The sequence below is a fragment of the Lygodium microphyllum genome, chromosome 23, assembly GCF_053477565.2.
Source record: "Lygodium microphyllum isolate KBCC chromosome 23, Lygodium_microphyllum_v1.1.10, whole genome shotgun sequence".
Classification (NCBI taxonomy): domain Eukaryota; kingdom Viridiplantae; phylum Streptophyta; class Polypodiopsida; order Schizaeales; family Lygodiaceae; genus Lygodium; species Lygodium microphyllum.
Genome location: NC_141157.1, coordinates 12,253,228 through 12,276,745, shown reverse-complemented (window position 1 = coordinate 12,276,745; position 23,518 = coordinate 12,253,228). Strand labels below are relative to the sequence as shown.

The 23,518-nt window shown below is 40.9% G+C and overlaps 1 protein-coding gene across 1 annotated transcript in view; it reads left to right on the top strand.

Annotated features, from left to right (window-relative positions):
- Positions 1 to 23,156, top strand: part of LOC148015889 (replicase polyprotein 1ab protein) — a 71,060-nt gene extending 47,904 nt beyond the window's left edge. The window contains exon 5 of the mRNA XM_087664559.1: positions 22,466 to 23,156. Within this exon, the coding sequence (XP_087520685.1) occupies positions 22,466 to 22,615 (150 nt within the window). The 3' untranslated portion in view covers positions 22,616 to 23,156. The remainder of the gene's footprint in view (positions 1 to 22,465) is intronic.
- Positions 23,157 to 23,518: the final 362 nt, after the last annotated feature.

Genomic DNA, 23,518 nt, shown 5'->3' with positions numbered 1-23,518 from the left:
TTCAAAAGGTCCTCCAATGGTTGCAAATGACACCAGCAACATCTCCTCTCTCTCTCTCTTGCAGGCTAAATACACTAAAAATGCCTCTCCCCAGTCTCTAAAGACATTCTCCAGTCTCGCATGGACATTTTTGACAAGTGGTAGCCTTCCCAAATAATTTTTCCAGCATTATCCATAGTTAAATATTAATTAATTTTCAATCTTTAATACTGAAAATTAATCCAATAATTATTTTGGTGCCTTGAAAAATAATCTAATAGGTTAGCCAATAATTAAATTGACTAATCAACTTCCATTGCCGAGTGTCTCTACGTCATCTTTGACCATTAGATTGGCGTTAGGTACCATTAAACGCCACTTTCCTAGTGTCACTAATCGACACTTATGGCCAAATGAATGACCTAGGCCAACAATTGGCACTAGATACCACCAAGAACATGTGCGACATAACTTATAGCAACTTGACATCTTGTGATTTCCTCGGATCTCGGGCTCATAAATTTACTCTAATCCCGGTTATATCTCATATGTGCATTATTCACTTAACCATGTGATTAAAAATTAATCTACATGTTAAGTGAGGTTTCAAAAATACATGTTCTCATGACACATGGGATGGGTGTTGATGACGTCTATTAAGTCCCCATTGTTAGATATGATCAATGCCCCACCCTCATTAGGTGCTACCAATGATCCATGGTGCTCAAAGTTGTAAGGCCCCCATTATGAGGAGAAGCCAAATGTAAGTCCGGACATTGGTTGAGTCCTGACTTGTATATCAGATGAGGTCTATGTAACCGGATGGCAAAAAGGTGACTGTTGTGGGTCTAATCTTTGGGTTAGACGGGGTGGTTAAGCTGGTAGCAACTCGAGGCACATTGCATTGAGTTGCGTGGTAAGGGAGTTACCTATTCAAAATCACATACAAGAGAGATTAACATTTGTGATATATACCATGTCGTAATAAAATTTTAAAAAACATGAGTTCATATACCTATTCACAATGGGCTGGCAATACAAACGTGTCGCAAAAATCTATCCATCTTTTTTCACAATCTATTTCGAGAAATCCAAATGGACCTCGTCGAATAGTTGCCCTGGCTCCTTCCAGTACCAGTTTGAACCACTGCACATCGAATAGGATCTATGGTAATCCACCATGATAATACTTTGCAAGTTTCCAAAATACTCCATCTCTTCTATAACAGTGTTTGGATCCGTGGCTCGCTATCAGCTCTCTTGCTTGAACTTTGCCATGATACCACAATCCGTTGTGGAGTGCATTTTGTTGATATGCTCCATGCAAAAAATGTCGTCCGTGCATTGTATATTTTTTAATGTACATTGAAACGATTAATTAGTTGTCACATATAAAATCTAGATACGACAACTTATAAAACATGTGGTCACCTTTGGACTACATCCCCTCAAGAATTCCCACTCCTCAGTAGAGACTTCCATCCCTTCGTGAGAGGCTGCGATCAAAGATCCATGTAACCATTGCATAGACATAAACCTCAGCATCTCCTCCATGCCCTCAGGATATCGAATCAGTTGATGGCGTGTACTACGTTGAAATTTGGATCGCGCTTCTTCCCGATCTTTCGTGGCTTGCTCGTACCTAGTGAGCCACGTCTCTATGGAGGAATGGTGCAACATACAAAAACGATTCACTTTCTCCTCCTGGCATGAAAGGTTTGGACACATCGGATTTGCAGTATTGAAGGAGATGTAAAAGCAAGGTATGATTGCTCACCTACCTACAATAACTGAATTGAAGGAACCATGTGAAGCTTGTATGATGGGCAACCAACAAAGAAAGGCATTTCCACAAGAAAGCAAGAATAGAGCACAGGCTCCTCTAGAGTTGGTGCATGCTGACTTGTGTGGTAAGATGCCTACACAGGCCTTGGGGGGATCTTCTTATTTTATGTTGATTGTCGACGATTATAGTAGGAAGATGTGGGTGTACTTCCTTCGTGATAAGGCTCAAGCTTTTGGTAAGTTTAAAGAATGGCTAATACTTGTTGAGAATGAAACAGGGAAAAGTGTGAAGAAATTTAGAACAGATGGTGGTGGTGAGTTCAAACTCCTTTTAGTGAGTTCAACTCAAAGGAGTTTGAAGGCTTTTGCAAGAGCAAAGGGATCAAGCGTCAATTGACGACGCCTCACACACCTCAGCAGAACGGTGTTGTGGAACGCAAGAATCACACCATTGTGGAGATGGCAAGATGCATGCTAAAGGGCAAGGGATTGCCTAACCATTTTGGGCTGAAGCTGTTAATACTGCAGTCTACATTCTAAATCGGAGCTATACAAAGGCTCTCAAGGGAAAAACACCTCATGAGGCTTACACTGGTAAGAAACCATTTGTCTCACATTTCAAAATTTTTGGATGTGAATGTTATGCACATGTTCCAGATGAGAAGAGAAACAAGTTACAACCAAAAAGCAGAAAATGTATCTTCTTGGGTTATAGTGATGAGCAGAAGGCTTATAAATTATATGACCAAGAGGCAAAGAAGATCATCGCGAGCCGTGATGTGGTGTTCAAGGAGGAGCCGCATACAGTGGAGGAGGAGAAGGTAAGTTCTTCCACTTTATCATCAAGCGAAGAAGTAGTCCACTATGAACCTGTCCCGAGAGCTATTCCTATCCTTAAGGAGAAGGAAGCATCATCTTCAGATGATGAGGAAAAAGTTCACCAACCTGATATCATCCCACCAGAAAAGCCATTGCCGCGCTGGGTGAAGCAGCTCTATGACCACAATAATCCTATGCCTGCATCTGTTGAGGAGAAGGCAGACGGACCAAGGAGGTCTCAGAGAATAGAGGAGCAAAGGAGGGCTTCTGCTCACATAGTCAATATGGCCTTGATGGTTGAGATTATGAGAGAAGTAAAGGAGCCAACTGACTTAGAAGAAGCACTTGCAGATCCATCATGGAAGGCTGCTATGCAGACGGAGTATGACAGCATAATGAAGAATGACACTTGGGAGCTAGTGGATCGACCAGCAAAGCGGAAGGTTATTGGCACCAAGTGGATCTGGAAGGTAAAGTACAAAGCTGATGGTACCTTAGAAAAGTACAAAGCTAGACTGGTTGCCCAAGGATTTTCACACGTTGAAGGGTTTGATTTTCAAGAGTCATTTGCCTCAACTGCCAGAATGACCACTATTCGCACGGTACTTGCAGTGGCTGCCCATGAGAAGTGGCCAGTGTACCAAATGGATGTTAAGTCAGCGTTCTTAAATGGTGACCTCAAGGAGGAGGTGTACGTGGCTCAGCCACCAGGGTTTGAGGCCCCCCATTCTGAGAACAAAGTGTGTAAACTGAAGAAGGCATTGTTTGGGCTGAAACAAGCCCCCAGAGCATGGTACCAGCGGATAGATAGGTTCTTTTTAAACCTAAACTTCAAAAGATGTGCCTCAGATGCTAACTTGTATGTTTACAGGGATGGTAAAAAGTCTGTAGTGATTGTTCTATATGTGGACGACCTTCTTATTACAGGTGACTATGAAGATATGATCAACCAAACTCGAAAGGCTTTGAGTTCAGAGTTTGAAATGACAGACTTGGGCTTGCTACACTATTGTTTGGGGATTGAAGTCTGGCAAGAGCTAAGAAAGATTTTCATCTCTCAGAAGAAGTATGCATGGGAGATCTTCAAGGCATTTGGCATGATCGAGTGCAAGGAGATAGCTACACCTATGGAGGTGAATGTAAAGTTATCCGTCGAGGATACATCAGCACTAGCAGACATTGGGAGGTATAGGAGGTTGGTCGGCAGTCTGATCTACTTGTGTAACACCAGACCAGATATCAGTTTTGCTGTTGGTGTTTTGAGCAGGTTCTCAAACAAACCTCATGAGAGTCATTGGAAGGCTGGGATGCGGGTACTCAGATACTTGAAGAAAACTCTTGACTATGGTATCACATACAGTTTCGGAACTTCTCTTGTGGGGAACTGTGACTTAGATTGGGCAGGAGACATTGATTCCAGGAAGTCAGTTTCTGGTTATTGTTTCTCTTTGGGTTCAGGAATTTTCTCTTGGATTAGTAAGAAGCAACCAACAGTGGCATTGTCTTCTACCGAAGCAGAGTACAAGGCAGCTTGTTTTGCCGCATGTGAGGCCATATGGTTGAGAAGGATTCTATGGCATATGGGAGTGCAGGATGAAGAACCAACTGTGCAGAGATGTGACAATCAGAGTTGCATCGCCATTGTCAAAAATCCAGTGTTTCCTGCACGCACCAAACATATAGAGATCCAGTATCACTATGTGCGTGATTTGATGGAGGATGGGATAGTGGAATTGGTCTATTGTCAACAGAGGAGAATGGAGCAGATATCTTCACCAAAGCACTTACGAAGGATCTGCTTCAAGTTCATCTTCAGAGATTCGGCATTGGGCCGAGGAGATACTTCACCTATAGGTGGACATTGAGGGGGGGTGTTAGATATGATCAATGCCCCACCCTCATTAGGTGCTACCAATGATCCATGGTGCTCAAAGTTGTAAGGCCCCCATTATGAGGAGAAGCCAAATGTGAGCCCGGACATTGGTTGAGTCCTGACTTGTATATCAGATGAGGTCTATGTGACCGGATGGCAAAAAGGTGACTGTTGTGGGTCTAATCTTTGGGTTAGACGGAGTGGTTAAGCTAGTAGCAACTCGAGGCACATTGCATTGAGTTGCGTGGCCCCCCTGGCGGGGGTCCGGGGGCAGCGCCCCCGGCCCGATGGTAAAGGGAATATTCCCTGGCCGACTAGTAGAGGCTCATATGGTAGGTCGGTTAGCAGGCCGACCTAACGACCTTCGCGGGCTATAAAAGCTAAACCCCTTCGCAGCTATCACTCACTCATCTTTCACCCAGTCAGAGTTGTTGTTCCAGCTAGCCTTAAGCTCTTCACCTATCTTCTGTCTAGATCGCCATCTAAGCTTCACACAGTGGAAGTGCACGGGTGGACAGAGCCATCTTTGTATCAGTTGTTTGGAGTTAAAGAATTTACTGATTCTCCTCTTATCTGTTGTGTACTCTCTATCTCTTTCTCAGATTCTGTTCGCTACGCTGTGTAATATTTTACACCCATGTGGAAGAAATGGAGAACCAAACAATGTCTAGCCTAGGTGGCTTGGCTTGTGTTTTGTTGGGTGCTCTGTCACAAGGGCGTGAAATTTTAATGCTTTGCTTCACATTTGATTAAAAGTTAATTAAACGTGTAAATGTGACTTTCACATGGGAGGTGTAGGTTAGTTATTTCAGAATGTGGGACTTGGATCCTCGAAATATCAACGAGTGTCAAAGCTAGAAGTTGTAACAAGCTATATTGGACAAGTACTAGATGGTACTTGGTGTCAGAATTTGGCCTAATCCATTTAATTAGCCTTGAATGTCAATGGTGATACTAGAGAATTAGGATTAATTAATTAGTTAATGCTAGTTCCAAGCTAATGATTGTTTATGATTGTGAAGGAACTGGTAGGCTTTGCATTGAGAAAATAAAAAGTGTACAACCACGACATAAACACAAAGACACAGACAATAACGTGCAAAACTCAAATCCTTAACACAAAACACAAAACGCAAAACTCAAAAAAGTAAAAACATAAACACGAATAGAGAGAATGAGAACTATGAAGCGAATGAATAAGAGTAGTGAGTGTTGGACTGTGACATCCATCGAAGATGGATCCGGAGTGTTGTAACCACTAGTTGGAGTGTGTCAGAGGATGTAGAAGACCAAAAATTTAGATCATCAGAAGCAGTAGATGCTTGGCGATAGTAGTGGGGTGCATGAGGATGCCAACGATGACCGAAACTGCCAAACACAACAAAAGAGGTGTCAATTGGGACTAGTGATGGCTATCTAGGGCCAAATGCCACAATGAAAGAAGCGCCAAGCAAGAATGGACAATTGGAAGGGTATCGCTAGGACTTGGAGCTCTAGACAGAGCTGTGGCAGTAATCACAAAGGTTGGCCAAGCACATGGAGGAAGGCTGATGGTGAAGATTTTCACGTGAATGTGAAAAACTTGCATAGAAGGGATGGAGACTGAATGGGGGCAGCTTGTCTATTTGTAGATATGGATGGTGAAACCAGCCTTCCTTCTCGGATAGGGTGGTTTAACCTGATTAAGCACTTAATTACAGCAATCAGCAAATGAACATAAATTGAAATGCTTACTTTACCTTCATAAACTTGGACAGTGGACACCTTGTTGGCCCTAAAACTAGCGCCTCTTTTGGTATTTCTTTAATGTCAATTGTTGATGGATAAATTACAAGCCGAGATTTCACGATCTCCTTGGCTGATTCAAAAGCCCCTTGTTGTTCAAAGCATTCGGGCAAATTGGCCCTTGATTTTCACCCAGGACTTGCTTTAATGGAACCCCAACTGGTCAAATGCTGCCCCAAATTCACAATAGATGGGCTGGCATCTGAAATCCTCACAATTCCACAAATTTTCGGTGCTGATTTCAGTGTACAATGCCTTTGATTGATGGCACGGGTCCCAAGGTGGTTGCTAAACCCTAATTACTGCTGTAATCTAGGGTTTACAGCAGTAAACTCTCTGTTGTCTACCAAATTTGGTTGTACTCTGCTACCAATGGCTGAGAATTGCTGAGAATGCTTGATCATAGACTGGAGGAGATGAGAGAATGCTATAGAAAGAGAGAAAATCAGCTAAAATGTATCTTTTGATTCGTAGCTCTGATGGCAAATCTAATGGCACCAACAGCTTCAAAAGGGGGGTAAAATAGGAGCTTGGCTGGCGAGCCCTGCTCTTTTACCGCTGCCTCTCTTGAGGCAGAAGAGAAAACCTGTTGCCCCTAGTCCTATCGCGGCGCGCGATCAGTTGTCGTCGCCTCTCAGAGCCAAATCTGATCACCTCCTCTCCCTCCACCAAGCTCAGAATGGCTGCAATTCAGCTTTCACCACCCTCCGACAGCCTTCTCCCTAGTTGCATGGGAATGTTTTGCCAAGTGGCAGCCTTCCTAATGCATTTTCAGCCATTAAATTAAATTTTCAGAATTAATTAATTCTAAAAATTAATTTCAGCCCTTTTGACCTTGCCCAAAATTAAACATGTCAAACTGTAATGAAATTGGCTAGGCCATTTGCAACTTGGAGTGGTTCCCAACCTCTGTTGACCCTTAGACTAGCATTAATTAATTAATTAATTAATGCTAGTCCCTAGTGTCACCACTGACACTTAATGGCCAAACAATTGTCCTAGGGTCCATCCTTGCAACAACTGACCACCAAAACCTAGTTAGCATAACTTAACACAACTTTTGCCTTTAACACCACTGCATCCTCGGGGTCCTTGGCCCGTTCCCATGAAATAACTGCATGTGCATCACATGTGCTAAACAACCTTGCACATTTGATTAATAACTTAATCAAATGTTACTAGCAAGGTTAAAGCATCTCAAAATTTCACGTCCCCGTGACAGATGGACCCTCCCAAAATAGGGTTTCACAGAAACTCTCTCGAACTGTGCAGTGGTTTTGCATTTTTCATTAAATAAGTATGTTTTGGGGGTGTTTAAAAGAGTAATCAGTATCGAACACATTTCTTAGTTAAATACCCCCTCTTAGCTCCAAAATAGGGCTAGAAAAGAAGGCCAACCTAGTTTTACCCAAGGTGTCCTACCCCAAAGTAGCCAAGCCATTGAACAAAGGGTGCACAATGGCTACCTAGTGGCCTTCCAAGACAACAGAGGCGATGGATATCTTACTAAGGGAGTCCGGGTAGTCACCCCTGCGAGATTAGGGCATCAAACAAAGGATACTCATTGGCTGCCCAACACCAGTGGCCTGCCAAGTCTTGCAAAGGTGTTTGGAGAGAGGGTTGACAAGCGATTAAGTAACTGTACGATACAGGAGAATGGGAAGGGATGTTAAGGTCCAACCCATCACAAAATAGACAAGCTACCTATTCACTCGAGAGTATTGATGACAAGGGAAGGGGTGATGAAGGAGCAGTGGTGTAGTGTAAGAACCTCCAATGGAGACAGCTCAAGATCAATCTAGGGGTGTATGCACAATGAGATGCATAATATGCTACATGTTGAGAATGCTCATGCAATAAGTGTCACTCAGATAGTGCCCCTTGTGGGAAAATTGTTCACTTGCCCAAGCACTCTTTACAAAGACGATAAAATCATGCAATGCAAAGGAGAAGATACAATAGGGAGGAAAAAGGCCGATGTCGAAGACACATGCCGAAACCTAGAGAATACCAAGAAGAGTAGCAACCCCCGCTCAACTATGGATGTCGATTCCAAAGGAGGTAGAAGAGCTGAATGTCAATCTTGGTGTGGTGTCGAGAACCATGATGTGAGAAAGCATCCCAACTGGAAGAACAAGATAGAAGTCACCACCATGATAGCATCAAGATAGATATTGCATGATTCATCTCGGGAGGAGAAGCCTAGGATGATGAAACCATGAATGGAACGGCGCACATCTCAAATCTATAGCTTAGGCAAGACGAGTGCAAACTTGCATGCTAGCCCTATACTTTTTTAAAAAAACTTGTAAAAGAGATGAAGTTTTGTAAGTACAGAGGTTAGTAGTGAGATGCTCCAAAAAATAAAACAAAACATAAATAAAAAGCTAATTGAATGAACAATGCAATGATACAAATGTGTATGTGCGAGTGAGGAAAAGCATCAGAAGCCTTAAGAATGAAAATCTAAGGACAAAATTTAAACCAACCTTCCTTGGATGGAGTGGTAAAACTTGATCAAACACTTAATTACAATAATTAATAATTGAGCTTAAATTGAAATGCACACATTATCTTAACAATCTTGGACAATAGACATCCTGTTGACCCTAAAATTGGTGCCCCTTTCGGTACGTCTTTAACTTCAATTGCCAATGGATTAATTTCAAGCCGAGATTCTTTGATCTCCTTAGCTAATCCAAAAGTCCCTTGGTGTACAAACAATCAGCAAACAAACTAGGCCAATTGCCCCTTGACTTTATCCAAGACTTGTACAATGGAACCATCAATTGGCCAAATGCTGCCCTAATTCACAATGAATGGCCTAGCATTTGAAATTCCTATCAGTACAACAAATTGCAAGTGTTGATTTTAGTGTATGATGCCTTATCCTGTTGGCACGGGTCCTAAGGTTGTTGCTAAACCCTAATTTTTACAAAAATTTAGGGTTCACAATAGAAGTCCTCTTGTTGTTGACCAAATTTGGCTGAGATCTGCTGAGAATGGCTGAGAAATGTTGAGATCTTTTGAGAATTGATTAGAGAATGTGAGAGAAAGCCAATATGAGAGAGAGAGCCAATTTTCTTCACAAGAAAATTCTAAAATCTACTTGTTGTTTGCTCCAACCTGCATTTAATGTAGTCACCCACTGCCAGATACCTCCAAAATGCTGTTAGCTGATCAGCAATGCTGTTGCTAGCCCTTGGAAGGTGTCTTTCTCTGTTGTTCCTTGCTTCGTGAGGTCTCTAGATGGTTGCCTTCTGCAGCAAATTGCTATTTGTTGATCAGAAAATGGATCAACAGCTCCCTCTCTCTCTCTCTCTCTCTCCCCCCCCTAGACAGTAAACTAATCAAATGGGTGAGACCGTGTTCCCAAAAACGTTTTCTAAGTTTGCATGGGTATTTTTGCCAATTGGCAGCTTTCTAAACCCATTTTTCAGCATTATCTAGCTAATTTAATAATTCTTAGAATTAAATAATTCTGAAAATTAATTTCAGCCCTTTTGACCTTGCCCAAAATTGAATGTGCCCATCCATAATCAAATTGGCTAGGCCATTTGCAACTTGGAATTGTTTCCAATCTCTGTTGACCCTTAGACTAATGCTAGTACCTAGTATTGCCATTGACAATTATTGGCTGCATCCTCATGGTCATTGGCTTGCTACCATGAAATAACTGCCATGTGCATTAAATGTGCTAAACAACCTTGCACATTTGATGAATACCTTAATCAAATGTTATCGGCAAGATTATAGCTCTCAAAATTTCATGTCCTTGTGATAGATCTCCCCCTTGAAATCCGTGCAATTGTCCTCGATTGCATTGCATTGTGCCAAAGGAAAAGCATACTCTATTGGAATTTCCATAAGCCATCACAGTCACAACATTGGCCACTATTGTCCAACCATGCCATGTTTCCCAAACCTTGTTGAAAATTTCTAGCTAGCACAAACATGAGATAATACTGAGAACTAGCCTAGAACTATTGCAAGAAACTCATTGGATGCATCCATAACTCATGTTTCTCAAGTGTTTTGACTTCACAACCATAGTAAAGCATATCTCAACATAAACCATGGCTGAAATTGTCAATGGCATTCAGTAACATTTTTGCTTTCATGAAACCAGTTGTAAACCATCGAAAACTAAGGATAATCTGATCATAAACTAATCATTTTGCTGATTTGAGAACTGATCACAAACTGTTGCAAATGTGACCCCAAATTGGTCGCAAAAACTAATAAGCAATCTACGCAAAAACTGATGCAAAATCGATCTTAAAAGTGACCATAAATGGTTCTCAAACTCATAAAAAACAGAGCTGAAATTGATTAGAATTTGATCTCAAAACTGAGGCAAGAGCTCATGCCCAACTAATCATGAACTGATCCCAAATTGATGCAAAATTAGAGTCTCAAAGCCATAGTAACAACCATGCTCATTTGCATACATCTCACAATGATTAGTACACTGAGTAGTTATTCCATAGCAGACATATTGTAAGCACAATACCTTGGATGCATACTGAATATATCCGAGATCCACTACATATGAGATTTGTCTACAACTGGAGGTGTGTAAATGCTACCTCTCCCTTGAACATCAAGCAATACTTCGGACCCTTGCTTTATTGAACCTAAGTGCATTCGAACTAAAATTGTCTCTAATTGAAAGGCATCTAGGTAAAGCTACAATAATTGAGGATGGTTTGCCAAGTCATCCTTTTCCATCCATTTTTCATCCATTGGTGAATAATTCTGAAACTTTACCAAATATCCCTTGGAAACTTTACTTGTTAGCTTTTTTTTCTTATGTGCCAAGATTTGCTTAGGTACCAAAATCTCATCCAACTCCTCAATCTCAAGTTGAATTTTAGTAGGTATATCCTCTAGCACATCACCACGAAAAGACCTCAACAAATTAACATGAAAGGCATTGTGTATCCGCGAATGTGGAGGAAATTTTAGTTAACATGCCACATCACTGATTTTCTCTAACACTTGGAAGGGCCCATAGTATCTCATGCTTAACTTTGGATACAATCTCTGTCACGGGGACGTGAAATTTCTAGATGCTTTAATCTTGCTAGTAACATTTGATTAAGTTACTAATCAAATGTGCAAAGTTGTTTAGCACATGTGATGCACATGGCAGTTATTTTATGGGAACGGGCCAAGGATCCTGAGGATGTAGTGGGCGGTAAAGGCAAAAGTTGTGTTAAGTTATGCCAACTGGGTTTTGGTGGTCAGTTGGTGCCATGTTGGACCCTAGGACAATTGTTTGGCCATTAAGTGTCAGTGGTGACACTAGGGACTAGCATTAATTAAATTGATTAATGCTAGTCTAAGGGTCAATAGAGGTTGTGAACCACTCCAAGTTGCAAATGGCCTAGCCAATTTCATTAGAGATGGGCATGTTTAATTTTGGGCAGGGTTGAAAGGGCTGAATTAATTTTTAGAATTAATTAATTCTGAAAAATTAATTTAATGGCTGAAAATGCATTAGGAAGGCTGTCACTTGGCAAACATTTCCCATGCAACTAGGGAAATTACTGCTGTAATTTAGGGTTTACAGCGGTAAACTCTCTGTTGTCCACCAAATTTGGCTGTACTCTACTACCAATGGTTGAGAATTGCTGAGAATGCTTGATCATAGACTAGAGGAGATGAGAGAATGCTGTAGAAAGAGAGAAAATCAGCTAAAATGTATCTTTTTGATTCGTTGCCTTTGACTGATGGCACGGGTCCCAAGGTGGCTGCTAAACCCTGATTACTGCTGTAATTTAGGGTTTACAGCAGTAAACTCTTTGTTGTCCACCAAATTTGGCTGTACTCTGCTACCAATGGCTGAGAATTGCTGAGAATGCTTGATCATAGACTGGAGGAGATGAGAGAATGCTGTAGAAAGAGAGAAAATCAGCTAAAATGTATCTTTTGATTCGTAGCTCTGATGACAAATCTGATGGCACCAACAGCTTCAAAAGGGGGGTAAAACACCAGCTTCGCTTGCGAGCCCTGCTCTTTTACCGCTGCCTCTCTTGAGATAGAAGAGAAAACCTGTTGCCCCTGGTCCTATCGCGGCGCGCGATCAGTCGTCATCGCCTCTCAGAGTCAAATCTGATCACCTCCTCTCCCTCCACCAAGCTCAGAATGGCTGCAATTCAACTTCCACCACCGTATGGAAGTCTTCATTTGGAGCCTTGTGGTGAATCATATATTGCAGAAGAAATAGGCAGAGAATAGTAGCAAAGCAAGATGGAAAAAATGATGCAATCTACACTGGTTGTACTATTGTGCACGCGGCACCAAAGGCACAAGATATGGTGCTTGTCTAGCAGAGGCAAATAACCTCAAGAATCAAGCTCTACAAGCCTTATCATCAACATGGGGTGAAAATCAAGGGGCAATTTGCCCGAATGCTTTGAACAGCAAGGGGCTTTTGAATCAGCCAAGGAGATCGTGAAATCTCGGCTTGTAATTTTTCCATCAGCAATTGAAATTAAAGAAATACCGAAAGGGGCGCTAGTTTTGGGGCCAACAGGGTGTACACTGTCCAAGTTTATGAAGGTAAAGTGAGCATTTCAGTTTATGTTCATTTGCTAATTGCTGTAATTAAGTGCTTAATCAGGTCAAACCACCCTATTCGAGAAGGAAGACTGGTTTCAATCTCTCTCTTGCTTTCATCTTTTTCAACCTTGCCTTTCCAAAATGCAACAATACATAATTGCCCTCTTCAAATTGCAAAGCACGTCTATGGTAATTAGCTATCTTATTTTGCTTTTCTTATGATTTTTAAAGTGCATACTTTATATTTTCATATGTTGTATTTAAGTTTTCCATATAACGATCAGCCTCAAAGATCTTATCCCTAGTTTGCAAGATAGGTGGTACATTCTTGCCATCCTCAACCACCTCAAATGGAGCTTTGCTAGTGGAACTATGCATTGTATTGTTATATGCAAACTCAATTAATGGCAAATAGTGCTCCCACTGTGTCTTGTGGTTTGAAACATAGCACCTCAAAATATCCAACACTATGGAATTGGCTTTCACAAACTAACTGTCTGTCTGCACATGAGGAGAGTATGAGAATTTCAGCATGGTACCCATATTCTCAAACAATCCCTTCCAAAATAAATTGGTTATCTGAGGGTTTTGATCATTGATTGTCGACTTTGGTATACCATGATAATTAAAGATATGCTGCAAAAATAATCATGCCATATGATTAGTGTTTATTTTCTTTCTCATCATAATGAAATGGGCTTGTTTATTGAATTTGCAAATGATAGTCTATATCCCATCCTTCGCTGTAGGTGTCCTAGGAAGCTCAAAAATAAAATCTATTGCAATGCTCTGCCATGGCCTATTTGGAATAGGCAAGGGCTGCAACAAGTCCAACATCTTTTGCCTAGTATTCTTTATCTTTTGACATATGATGTATGTCCTGACAAGCTGCTCTACATCATGTCTCAAAGGTTGCCAATAAAAGAAATGCTCCACTACCTTGATTGTGGCATTAATACCTCTATGTCTTGCATACAGAGAAGTATGACTTTCAATGATAACTCTAGGTCTCAACTACTTTGTGATACACAATTATTAGGTGCCCGTCAATGTTTGATGCGGGAGATTTCTGCTTAGTGCCCCCTCTGTTATCCGTCATAAAAGCACGAGAGACTATTCTCTATTTCTCCTCCCAGCCACATCTAGGAAGTGCTGGCTCGACTCCTCACTCCTCCCGTGTCTCTTACCAGCCGTCTCCTTAAGGTGAGTTATACTATTTTTGCACTCACTCACTTCCTAGGCTCCCCTTGATCCCATTTGGGTGTCCAAGGCCCCCGGATGGTCTTCTCTTGCACTTGTTCCCCAAAGTATTACACCATAAATGTAACATTTCCTTTCCCTTAAGAATCGGTTTCGTCCTCGAAAATGATACATGGAAGGTCCAACTATAAATTGGGAAACCTTTTTCTTAAAGTATTTACTCGCTCCCATGTTGAGCTTTCTTTCGAACAATCTTTCCATTTGACCAGATATTCTTGATAAATAGTATTCCTTGTTCGTTTGTTACGAACATTTAAAATTCTTTCTGGTTAATGTGGATTAGGTTGGTCATCTAGTAGCTGCTCAATATTATCATTTAAGATTAGATTGTCCATATCATCCAGCTTCTTTCTTAGCTTTCTTACATGAAAAACTGGTTGTGTTTTACTACCAGCAGGTAGTTGGAGCTTGTAAGCCTGTTCTCCCACCCTTTTAAGTATTGTGAAAGGACCACAATACCTGGGTGACAGCTTTGGACATCGTCCCGTTTTCATGGTTTTAGTTTGTTCATGCACCTTAAGATAGACAAATTTCCCTTCCTCAAAGGAGATGTCTCTTCGGTGAGAATCTGCATAAGTTCTAGCTCGATTTTGAGCTTTCTTAATTTTTTCTTGAGCAAATTTTAACATATTATTCATATCCTCCAAAAAATCCTTGGCTGTATGAACCTTTTCCTTATGCAGTCCTACTACATAAGGAGCTCTGGATTGAAACCCATACATTAGCATAAATGGACTATATCCAGTGGAAGAGTGCTTGGCACTATTATATGCAAACTTTGCTATCGGTAAATACTCTTCCCAATTAGTTTGCCTTGTACTTACATATGCTCTCAACATATCTCCAAGGATTAGGTTAACCCTTCAGTTTGCCTATTAGTTTGCAGGTGCTCCGCCGTACTCATGCTAAGTTTAGTATCCAACTTCCTAAATATAGCACGTCAGAATTGACTATCAAATTTTCTATCTCGATTAGAAACTATATTTGCCGGAAGGCCATACAATCAGTATATGTTCTCTATGAACAGTCTAGCCAATTTTGGTGTTTTAACATCAATTGAAGTTGAAATAAACCTAGCCATTTTGGTTAACCTATCCACAATCACCCACACAGAGTCGTGCCCCCTCTGTGTTCTGGGTAACGCGACAATAAAGTCCATGGAGATACTTTTCCATTTTCCCGAAGGAATCTCTAATGGGTGGAGAAGTCCTCCCATTTTTAATCATTCGGCTTTATTAACTTGGCATTTATTACATTTGACCACATAGTTAGGGACGTCCTTATTCATTCCAGGCCAATAGAACTGCCTTTTAATAAGACTATAAGTCTTATTAACTCCTGGATGTCCCGCACTAGGGGTATTATGACACTCACAGAGTATCTGGCACCTTATTTCTTCATCTTTCGGGACACATACCCCACCCTTGTAGAGTAAATAACCATTATCAATGGTAAAATTCTTCCACTTGAATTCCATTTGAGTAACCCTTGATGCTCCATTTCCTTGTTGAACATCCTCAGATGTTCCTTTCTCTGTGAAGGTCCTTCCATTTGGATCCCCATTTTCTATTGCTTTCCATATGTTGGATTATGCCGGATCAACTTGGCATTTCCCTTTTAAGGATTCAAGCAAATCGGAAGTAAACTGAGTAAAACTCAATTCATTTATGATGGGCATTTTGCTGAGTGCATCAGCCACTATATTATGCTTTCCTTTTCTATACCTTATCTCATAGTCGAACTCTTGGAGGAGTTCAGCCCATCTAGCTTTATGCCCTTGTAGATCCGGTTGGTCATTAAGCCACTTAATGCTCTCATGATCCGACAAGATCAAAAGTTTGGCACCGTATAGATAGTGTCTCCATTTCTTCATTGCATGTACTATTGCATACAGCTCTCTCTCATAAACAGAATAATTCCGTTTTGCACGGTCTAATTTCTTGCTTTCAAAAGCAACTGGTCGACCTTCTTGTAATAAGACCGCACCTACTACTCTATCACTGGCATTAGCTTCAATCACGAATGGTTTATTGGGATCCACTATTAATAGTACTGGGGTTGTAGCAATAGCTACCTTAAGTTTTTGAAAACTTTCGTTTTGGTTTGTTTTCCAATTAAAGCTCTTTTCTTTTCCTTTAAGTTGGTCTGTCATTGAAACAACTACCTTGGCATAATCTCGAATGAATCTACGTTAAAATCCAGATAAACCTAGGAATATATGCAGCTCTTCTAGGCTCCTTGGAGATGGCCATTCAATAATTGCCCTTACTTTGTCTGGATCCATCTTGATTTCCTCTTTCCAGATAATATGTCCCAAATATTTGACCTCTTGTGCGAAGAATTCACATTTAGTTTTATTCGCATAAAGGAAATGTGCTCTTAACAATTGGAATACTAATCGTAAGTGTTCCAAATGTTCTTCTCTTGATTTACTAAAGATCGAGATATCATCCAAGAAGACTACTACAAAGTATCCTAGATAGGGCCCGTAACACACTATTCATCAACTTCATAAAAGTAGTTGGTGCATTAGTGAGGCCAAAAGGCATCACCAAAAAATCATAATGCCCATATCTAGTACGAAATGCTGTCTTAGGAAAATAGGGTGTGTATCCCTATCTATGTCAATTGGGTGATTTACATCACCCCTATCTGGTGCAAGGGCACTTGGTAAATCAGAAGGAAACACATCTTTAAATTCATCTAACAAACCACTTAATTCATTGTTTACATTCAACTCACAAACATAAGAAAATTGTTGCTTTATATTACAAAAAGTAAAAGAACCATGACATATATACCTCACAAGCTTCCTTCTTTATCAGCTTCTGAACTTCAAGGGAACACATCAAAGGGTTATCAGATACTTCATGTTCACCTTGAATCACAAAAGTCTTACCATCCCTTTCAAATTCTAGTGTATTATGATGATAACTACGCTTTGAGGATGGTTCCAATCCCCATAGCCACTCCCTTCCTAAAGCAATATCGGCTCTTTCCATATTCATAATTTGGAAATCAAATTTATCTTTATATCCTTGGATCTCGACTTCTAAATTGGATACCATTGTATCCCATATTTTATCATTCTGATGTTGCATCATACGGACAACATATTGATGCCCACTCTTTTGTTGGGGAAGTTTCAATTTTTTGACAAGTGCATAATTTATGAAGTTATGGGTGGTGGAGTCATCAATCATGACTCTAACCCTCTTTCCCGCTATCAATCCATGCACTCTAACTAAATCATGTGGCCCAAAAGTAGGCTGCCACATAGAAGTTGACATACAACACCTATGTTGTACATCCTTGTGCAAGACCTCTAAAGATTTATACTTTTCATGCCCCTTTAATTCTAGGGTCTGCACTATATGGATTTGTTTTTCTTTTCCCTTGCCCTTATCCTAATCCTTTCCTTTATCTTCCCCCCTCTTTCTTTGAGGGCAATTCCAAGCAGCATGGTTAGGGGATAGACAATTGAAACACATCCTTTTTTTTTTTTGGCCTTATTAAAGTCATCTTGACTTAGCTTCGGCCGTACGTATTGTTTCTTTTCAAAGGGTTGTTTCTTACCCTTAAGGAATGACATTTTCCTTTTGGATTTGCCTACAAATTTTGAGGTCTCAAATTCCTTAGCCTTGGGCTCCGTATCAGTGAGACTAGTGAGTGCACCTAGACGCGTATTATCTTCATTGATTAATGCAAATTTAATTGCCTCTTTAAGCATCTTGGATGAACTCCTTTTCACTTTCTTTTTACAGGCCTTATCTAATCTCCTTATGGATCCTCTTGTCTTTTGGAATTCATCTATTCCTTGCAATTTGGGGATTATCTCGCGATATTCCTTGAGATATGTTAGTAAAGGTCTTCCCTTTTGTCTGACAAAATCCCAATTTTCCCAATTTCTTTCCATTTCATTTTCAGAAAGGAATTCTTTCAAAAAGACCGATTCAAATTGATCCTAAGTTTGAGGTATTTTATTTGCCTCCTTTAAATTTCTCCACCATTTATATGCCTTTGGTCCCAAGGTTAAACTGGTCTCCAGCGCTTGGAGATGTGGTGGAGTATTCTTAAGTTTATGCAAATCCTCCCATTTTTAAAGAAAATTAAAGATAGTGTCTTTATTTCTGTCTTTTTTCTCCCCGTGAAACTGAGGGGGTTTCATATCTTTTAACACTTGGTGGGGTTTTCTAAGGTCTTGCATAGTCACATCTAGATCTTTTGATGAAGATGGAATATCTGAGGTTTCTACCTTACCTTTATCCCTTTCTAGTAATAAGGCTAATTGGGATTTTATTTTGGTGAGTGCTTGAGTTAGCAACTCCATTTGAACCCCCTATGCTTGCACACGAGCAATTAGATTATCAAATTGTTCTCGCGTAGCAAAAATTTCTTCCCATTGTTCTTCTTGAACTTCCGTTTCATGGGGATCCACCATAGGATGGTCCTCGGAACTAGAGCCTTCGGTTATCCCCTCTTTCTCTTTCCCCTCCATTAATACACTGGAATTAGAAAGCAAATATAAGAAATTTGTGTACAAGATGAGGTACTTCCCTGATTACAGTAATAGGGCAAATGTCGATGGCCTTTACAGCTTAGTGATAGCAAAAAGCGTGAGGAACAGTTCGACTTTTCTCCAATCTTGCAGGTCACGTGGAAATAAGGCCTGTCAGGTAGGAACACAGGATAAGGAGGGGATTAGACACATCCCATCCTCCCCCCCCCCCCCAAAGGTCACGTGTGAACAAGCTATGACCACAATTGTAATTTAAAACGAGACTTCGTTTGACTTGCACCATCCTTCCGTCCACGCCAAGTACACGAACTCTGCCCGCGACGCCAACACGGGCGTAATCTGTCAGGCGACGCCCACGCAAGTTCGAATCTTGCCGTCCACGCCAATCCTACAGCTGTCGCCATGCCAACTTTGCAGTCGTCACCAATACGAAAGCGTCCGCCAACACGGAAACGTCTAAGACTGGACTCGACGGCTCTTTTTGAAAAGACGACCACTGACGTGACCCGTTCACGCTTCGGCTGCAGACGAGGACGAAAGCCCTTTCGACACTTTCCAAGAAAACGTAGCTCAACGGCTTTGATACCAGTATTAGGTGCCCGTCAATGTTTGATGTGGGAGATTTTTGCTTAGTGCCCCCACTGTTATCCGTCATAAAAGCACGAGAGACTGTTCTCTGTTTCTCCTCCTAGCCACGTCTAGGAAGTGCTGGCTTGACTTCTCACTCCTTGTGCGTCTCCCACCAGCCGTCTCGTTAAGACCCCCGGACGGTCTTCTCTCGCACTTGTTCCCCAAAGTATTACACCATAAATGTAACAACAATCATCTAGAGTCCGAATTAGTAGCATATTAATATTTCATGACACCCAACTTAGTGTAATAAACTGTGTTGATGGTTGAAATTTTTGGCTTACATGACAATCCATCAGCCACCACATTCTTTTTACCATCAATATGTACAATATGAAAATGAAATATAGAGAGAAAATTCGGCCATCTTATGTGTATCACTGACAACTTTCTTTTGTGTCAAAAAGTACCTCAAAAGTCTAGTGATTTGTTTGCATTGTAAAATTAGTCCCCAGTAAATAATGTTTCCACATAGATAAAACATGAAATACAGCCAAGAGCTCTATCTTATAGACTTGCAAATTCTTCTCTGCACAACATGGCCATCCTACATAAGAACAGTCTGCATACATACTTCTTGTAGTATGAACATAAACCCAAGAAGCTGCAAATCCCATGTACATTTTTTAAAGATGGCCATGATCGTATTGCTTAACCTTTGCAAGGTCCATGTGAATACCATCAATTGATACAATATGTCCCAAAAAGTGGATTTCATATTTTAAAATTTTCACTTTTCTTGTCATTAATAACTAGCCTATACTTACGCAAATCATTGAACACAATGTCCAAGTGTCTTCTATGCGCTATCTCATTCTTTGAATAGACAATCATGTCATCAAAGAAAGTGCCTACAAATCTATGAGAGTGCACAACTAAAAGAGGAAAGTGAATACGGAGAGGAGACAGAGAGAGAACGCAAGAGAGAGAAGGAACAATGTAATTGCAATGATTGAAGGTACAAGGCGGCAATAGTCAGCCCCAACATGTAGCTCTACACGTCAGTGTGGGTGTCGCTCGGTAGTAGGGGGATGAGAGAATGAGGAGGGTTGGTTGATCACGAAGGATCAATGATAGATAATGGATAATGAAAGTGGGAGGGCATGCCGCCTATATATAGGTGAAAAAGAGAGAAAACCCTATATGTGGTTAAACCCCTAAGAAATGGTCAAAAGTGCACAAAAAGAAATGCACTAACGTGCCCTTCATCTAAAGTGTCTACAACACATAAAATGACAGACAAAGGCAATGTTAGAGCTCATGTCATCGTCTGACTCAGATTGAAGAGGCTCACAGATAGGAGATGCCCACACAAGACACACCTCCTCTTAGATCTTGGATGTGGTGGAAGGCCAAAGGAGATGTGGATCCAAGGGTGGCAGGAAGAGTGCCAATGCCAATGTAGTCCGTCGATGAAGAAAGCTAGCCAAGGAGCAAGATCCCCTCTTCATATAAAAAGCGAATCAAATGAAAAGTCACCAAAGGGCAATGGAAATGGAGAGGCCTCGAATGGATCACTCTAGAAAACTCTGGTCGAGAATGGGTGAGCCAAGGTTTTAACCCAACTATGAGACGATAGTGAGAAACTATAAAAGGTGCCATAAATTGCATAGAAACAACAGGGACCAAGGGCCAAGCAGCTGGGAATGGTGGCTTGATGACAAAGAAAAGGGGTAGCTGCATAAAAGAAAGGCCCAAAGTAGACTAGAAACCTTGAAGTAACTCCTCATGATCTTGGGAATCCCCGTCTAAAATACAAAGGGCCAGGAAATCCACAACCGCATCACCAATATTGCCCCCCTTGAAAGGGATGGGAGGTATGCATGCCTTTTCCAGGCAGGGTGGACATTCATCAGCTGATCAGTAGCATTTATGACAGTAGGTCACTTATTGTTGGCAGCTGGGCCTATTTTCAGAAAGGCACACTTTTTTGAGGCTGTTGGCTGGTTAGGAGCAGGTCTAACCTGCTTTTTAGACAGATCGGCCAATTTTATTCCTGTTCCTATCTACAGGATTTTCCTTCTTTTGTGCTAACTATCACATATCTTCTCTTCTTTAGCATTGGGCATGGTCACATCCTGCTGTTTGCAGCATCTCCTCTCACCAGCCTATATCTGCATTTTCTGCAGTCTTCAATCCTCTCGCCTCAATCGGAGCTTCTCTTCTCTGTTCAGCACCCTTACTTATCCTACCCTCAGATCGGCACTTGTTTAGGGGCCTGGTCCATCATCTCCAGCTTTGCATACAGTCTTGATTTCAGCATCAGTATTCAGGTTTTGTATTCTTACGCATTGATTTTCTGTTTGTGCCCTCTTTCTCTCACAGTGCACTGTTGCTTCTGCAGGTGCACTCACAGATTGACCCATGCTGGTGTTCCCAATAGATAAGATTAAAGTAGAAGAGGGCACCTCTCAATGTACAGGCATAATGCTCAACCAAATACTAAAAGGTGTCTGGATCTTAGCCAGTTGTCTCTAAAAGAAGCAGCTGTCTTTGCCAAAATTCAAAGATAGTAATTGAGATGGTCCTCAAGCTGAATCAAAGAGAGGCTATGACACACTGTCTGTGGAGACTCTGGGTCAGTTCACAATTGGAGATGCCATATAGGAGAACTCACTCTTTCTAACATATAGAATAACATTCAAGCTCTAGTTGTCAGCCCTAGGTGTCTATCAATAATTGAACTTTTACTGTTGGACATTTTCACGTTTCATTTTTCAAAGATATGCAGCATGGGAAATTTGCATAGTAAGCACATTGAGGCAAGCGCCATTATGTCACACAGGCCACGGCCTTGTTTATGTGTCTAGTAAATTTGTTCTTATTTGTGTCTAAAATTTGCTTACAAGGGAAACATTGAAGCTTCTTACAAAGCATTCTCCCTGGTTGTCTGTTTTTTGTTCTTTTTTGTGGGGGGGAGGGGCGGTGGTGTGTGCTCGCACTGCTAACATATGGGGCTGTGTTTTAAGACTTCCAGCCATATCAAAATTACATTTGTATCTCACAGCCAAGATTAGACCTTAGTTGTTAACCTATTATGGTATGCTGAGCACATAACACTGCTGTGAATGGCCTTGGAACAACCTAAGCATATGAAGGATTTAAGTTATTGTCAGAAAGAAAGCTTTTTTTGATATAACCCCCTTACCTCCAAACAAGTAGGTGGGTTCTTAATTGTGTTGTATAGATTGTTTCTAAGAATGCTTTGCTTCATTAACTGACTGAGGTCTATTTCATTCTGGTGGCAGGGTGCCTGCCCATCTTGCAAAAGGCGGTTTATCGGCAATCGCAACCAGATGGTTTTGTGCAACTACTGCAGAGCTGTTGTTTGGCAGCCACGGCAGGACTTTTCGAAAGATAAATCTGATCCTTCAATTATTGATATTGATATTGAGTGAAGCCCTGATAACTGCAGTGGTGTTAATATCCATGCTGTGTATGACCCTCTTATGTTCTCTAGCAGCAACCCTGAGGATGCTTCATACATGAAGTCAGCATGAGCAGCATATCCTTTGAGCAGGTATTTTGGCTGCAGTTTATCAAGATGTGAAGAGGAATGTTCTTTCCTGCAACTTCATTTTCAGTTTCTGAAAAGTGCTGATGAGGTGAAAGGGGTGCAATGGCTATCATGGTGAAGGGGGTCTCCTTCATATCAGTGTACATAAATAAGATGTGTCAGCAGTCTGGAGAAGTTCTGTAGATGTTAATGTACTTTGGGCGCAGTCACAAGACTACTAAGAATACTGCAGATAATTTTGTGTTCTTAATATATAAGCCAGTCATACGACATATGTTTACTTGAAATAGCTGTACTTTGATTGTGAGATTTAAGCAGTTGAACTGCCCGCACTCTTCTTTTAATGATTGACGTAAACAATCAAAAGCAACGAGGTCTGTCATAAACAAGGGTTCAGTCCCATGTTGACGTCACCATTACCAATTTTAGAACCTGGCAACAGACTTTTATGAAGGTGGTGAGCTGGAGGAAGATCATAAAATCTTATAAACACTTGAAAAACCCCTCTCTCCTAAAGAACATGAGTGAGAAATAATTATTTTCTGCAATTTCATAGTTTGCATCATGAAAAGAATTAACTACAGGATCTTTCAAGGAAAGCACTTTCAAGTCATTTAGAATTGAGTGATCATACCAGTTTCAAGTCAATGGTTTATGTCTTTGACAAGGCTATATGGAATAACCCCAAAGGCCTTAGCTGCAGTATTGCAACCTTTAAGCTATCAAAACTTCTTCCTTGAGTCTTCTAGCCTAGAAGTGATTGGGCATTGGAGTATTCCTATTC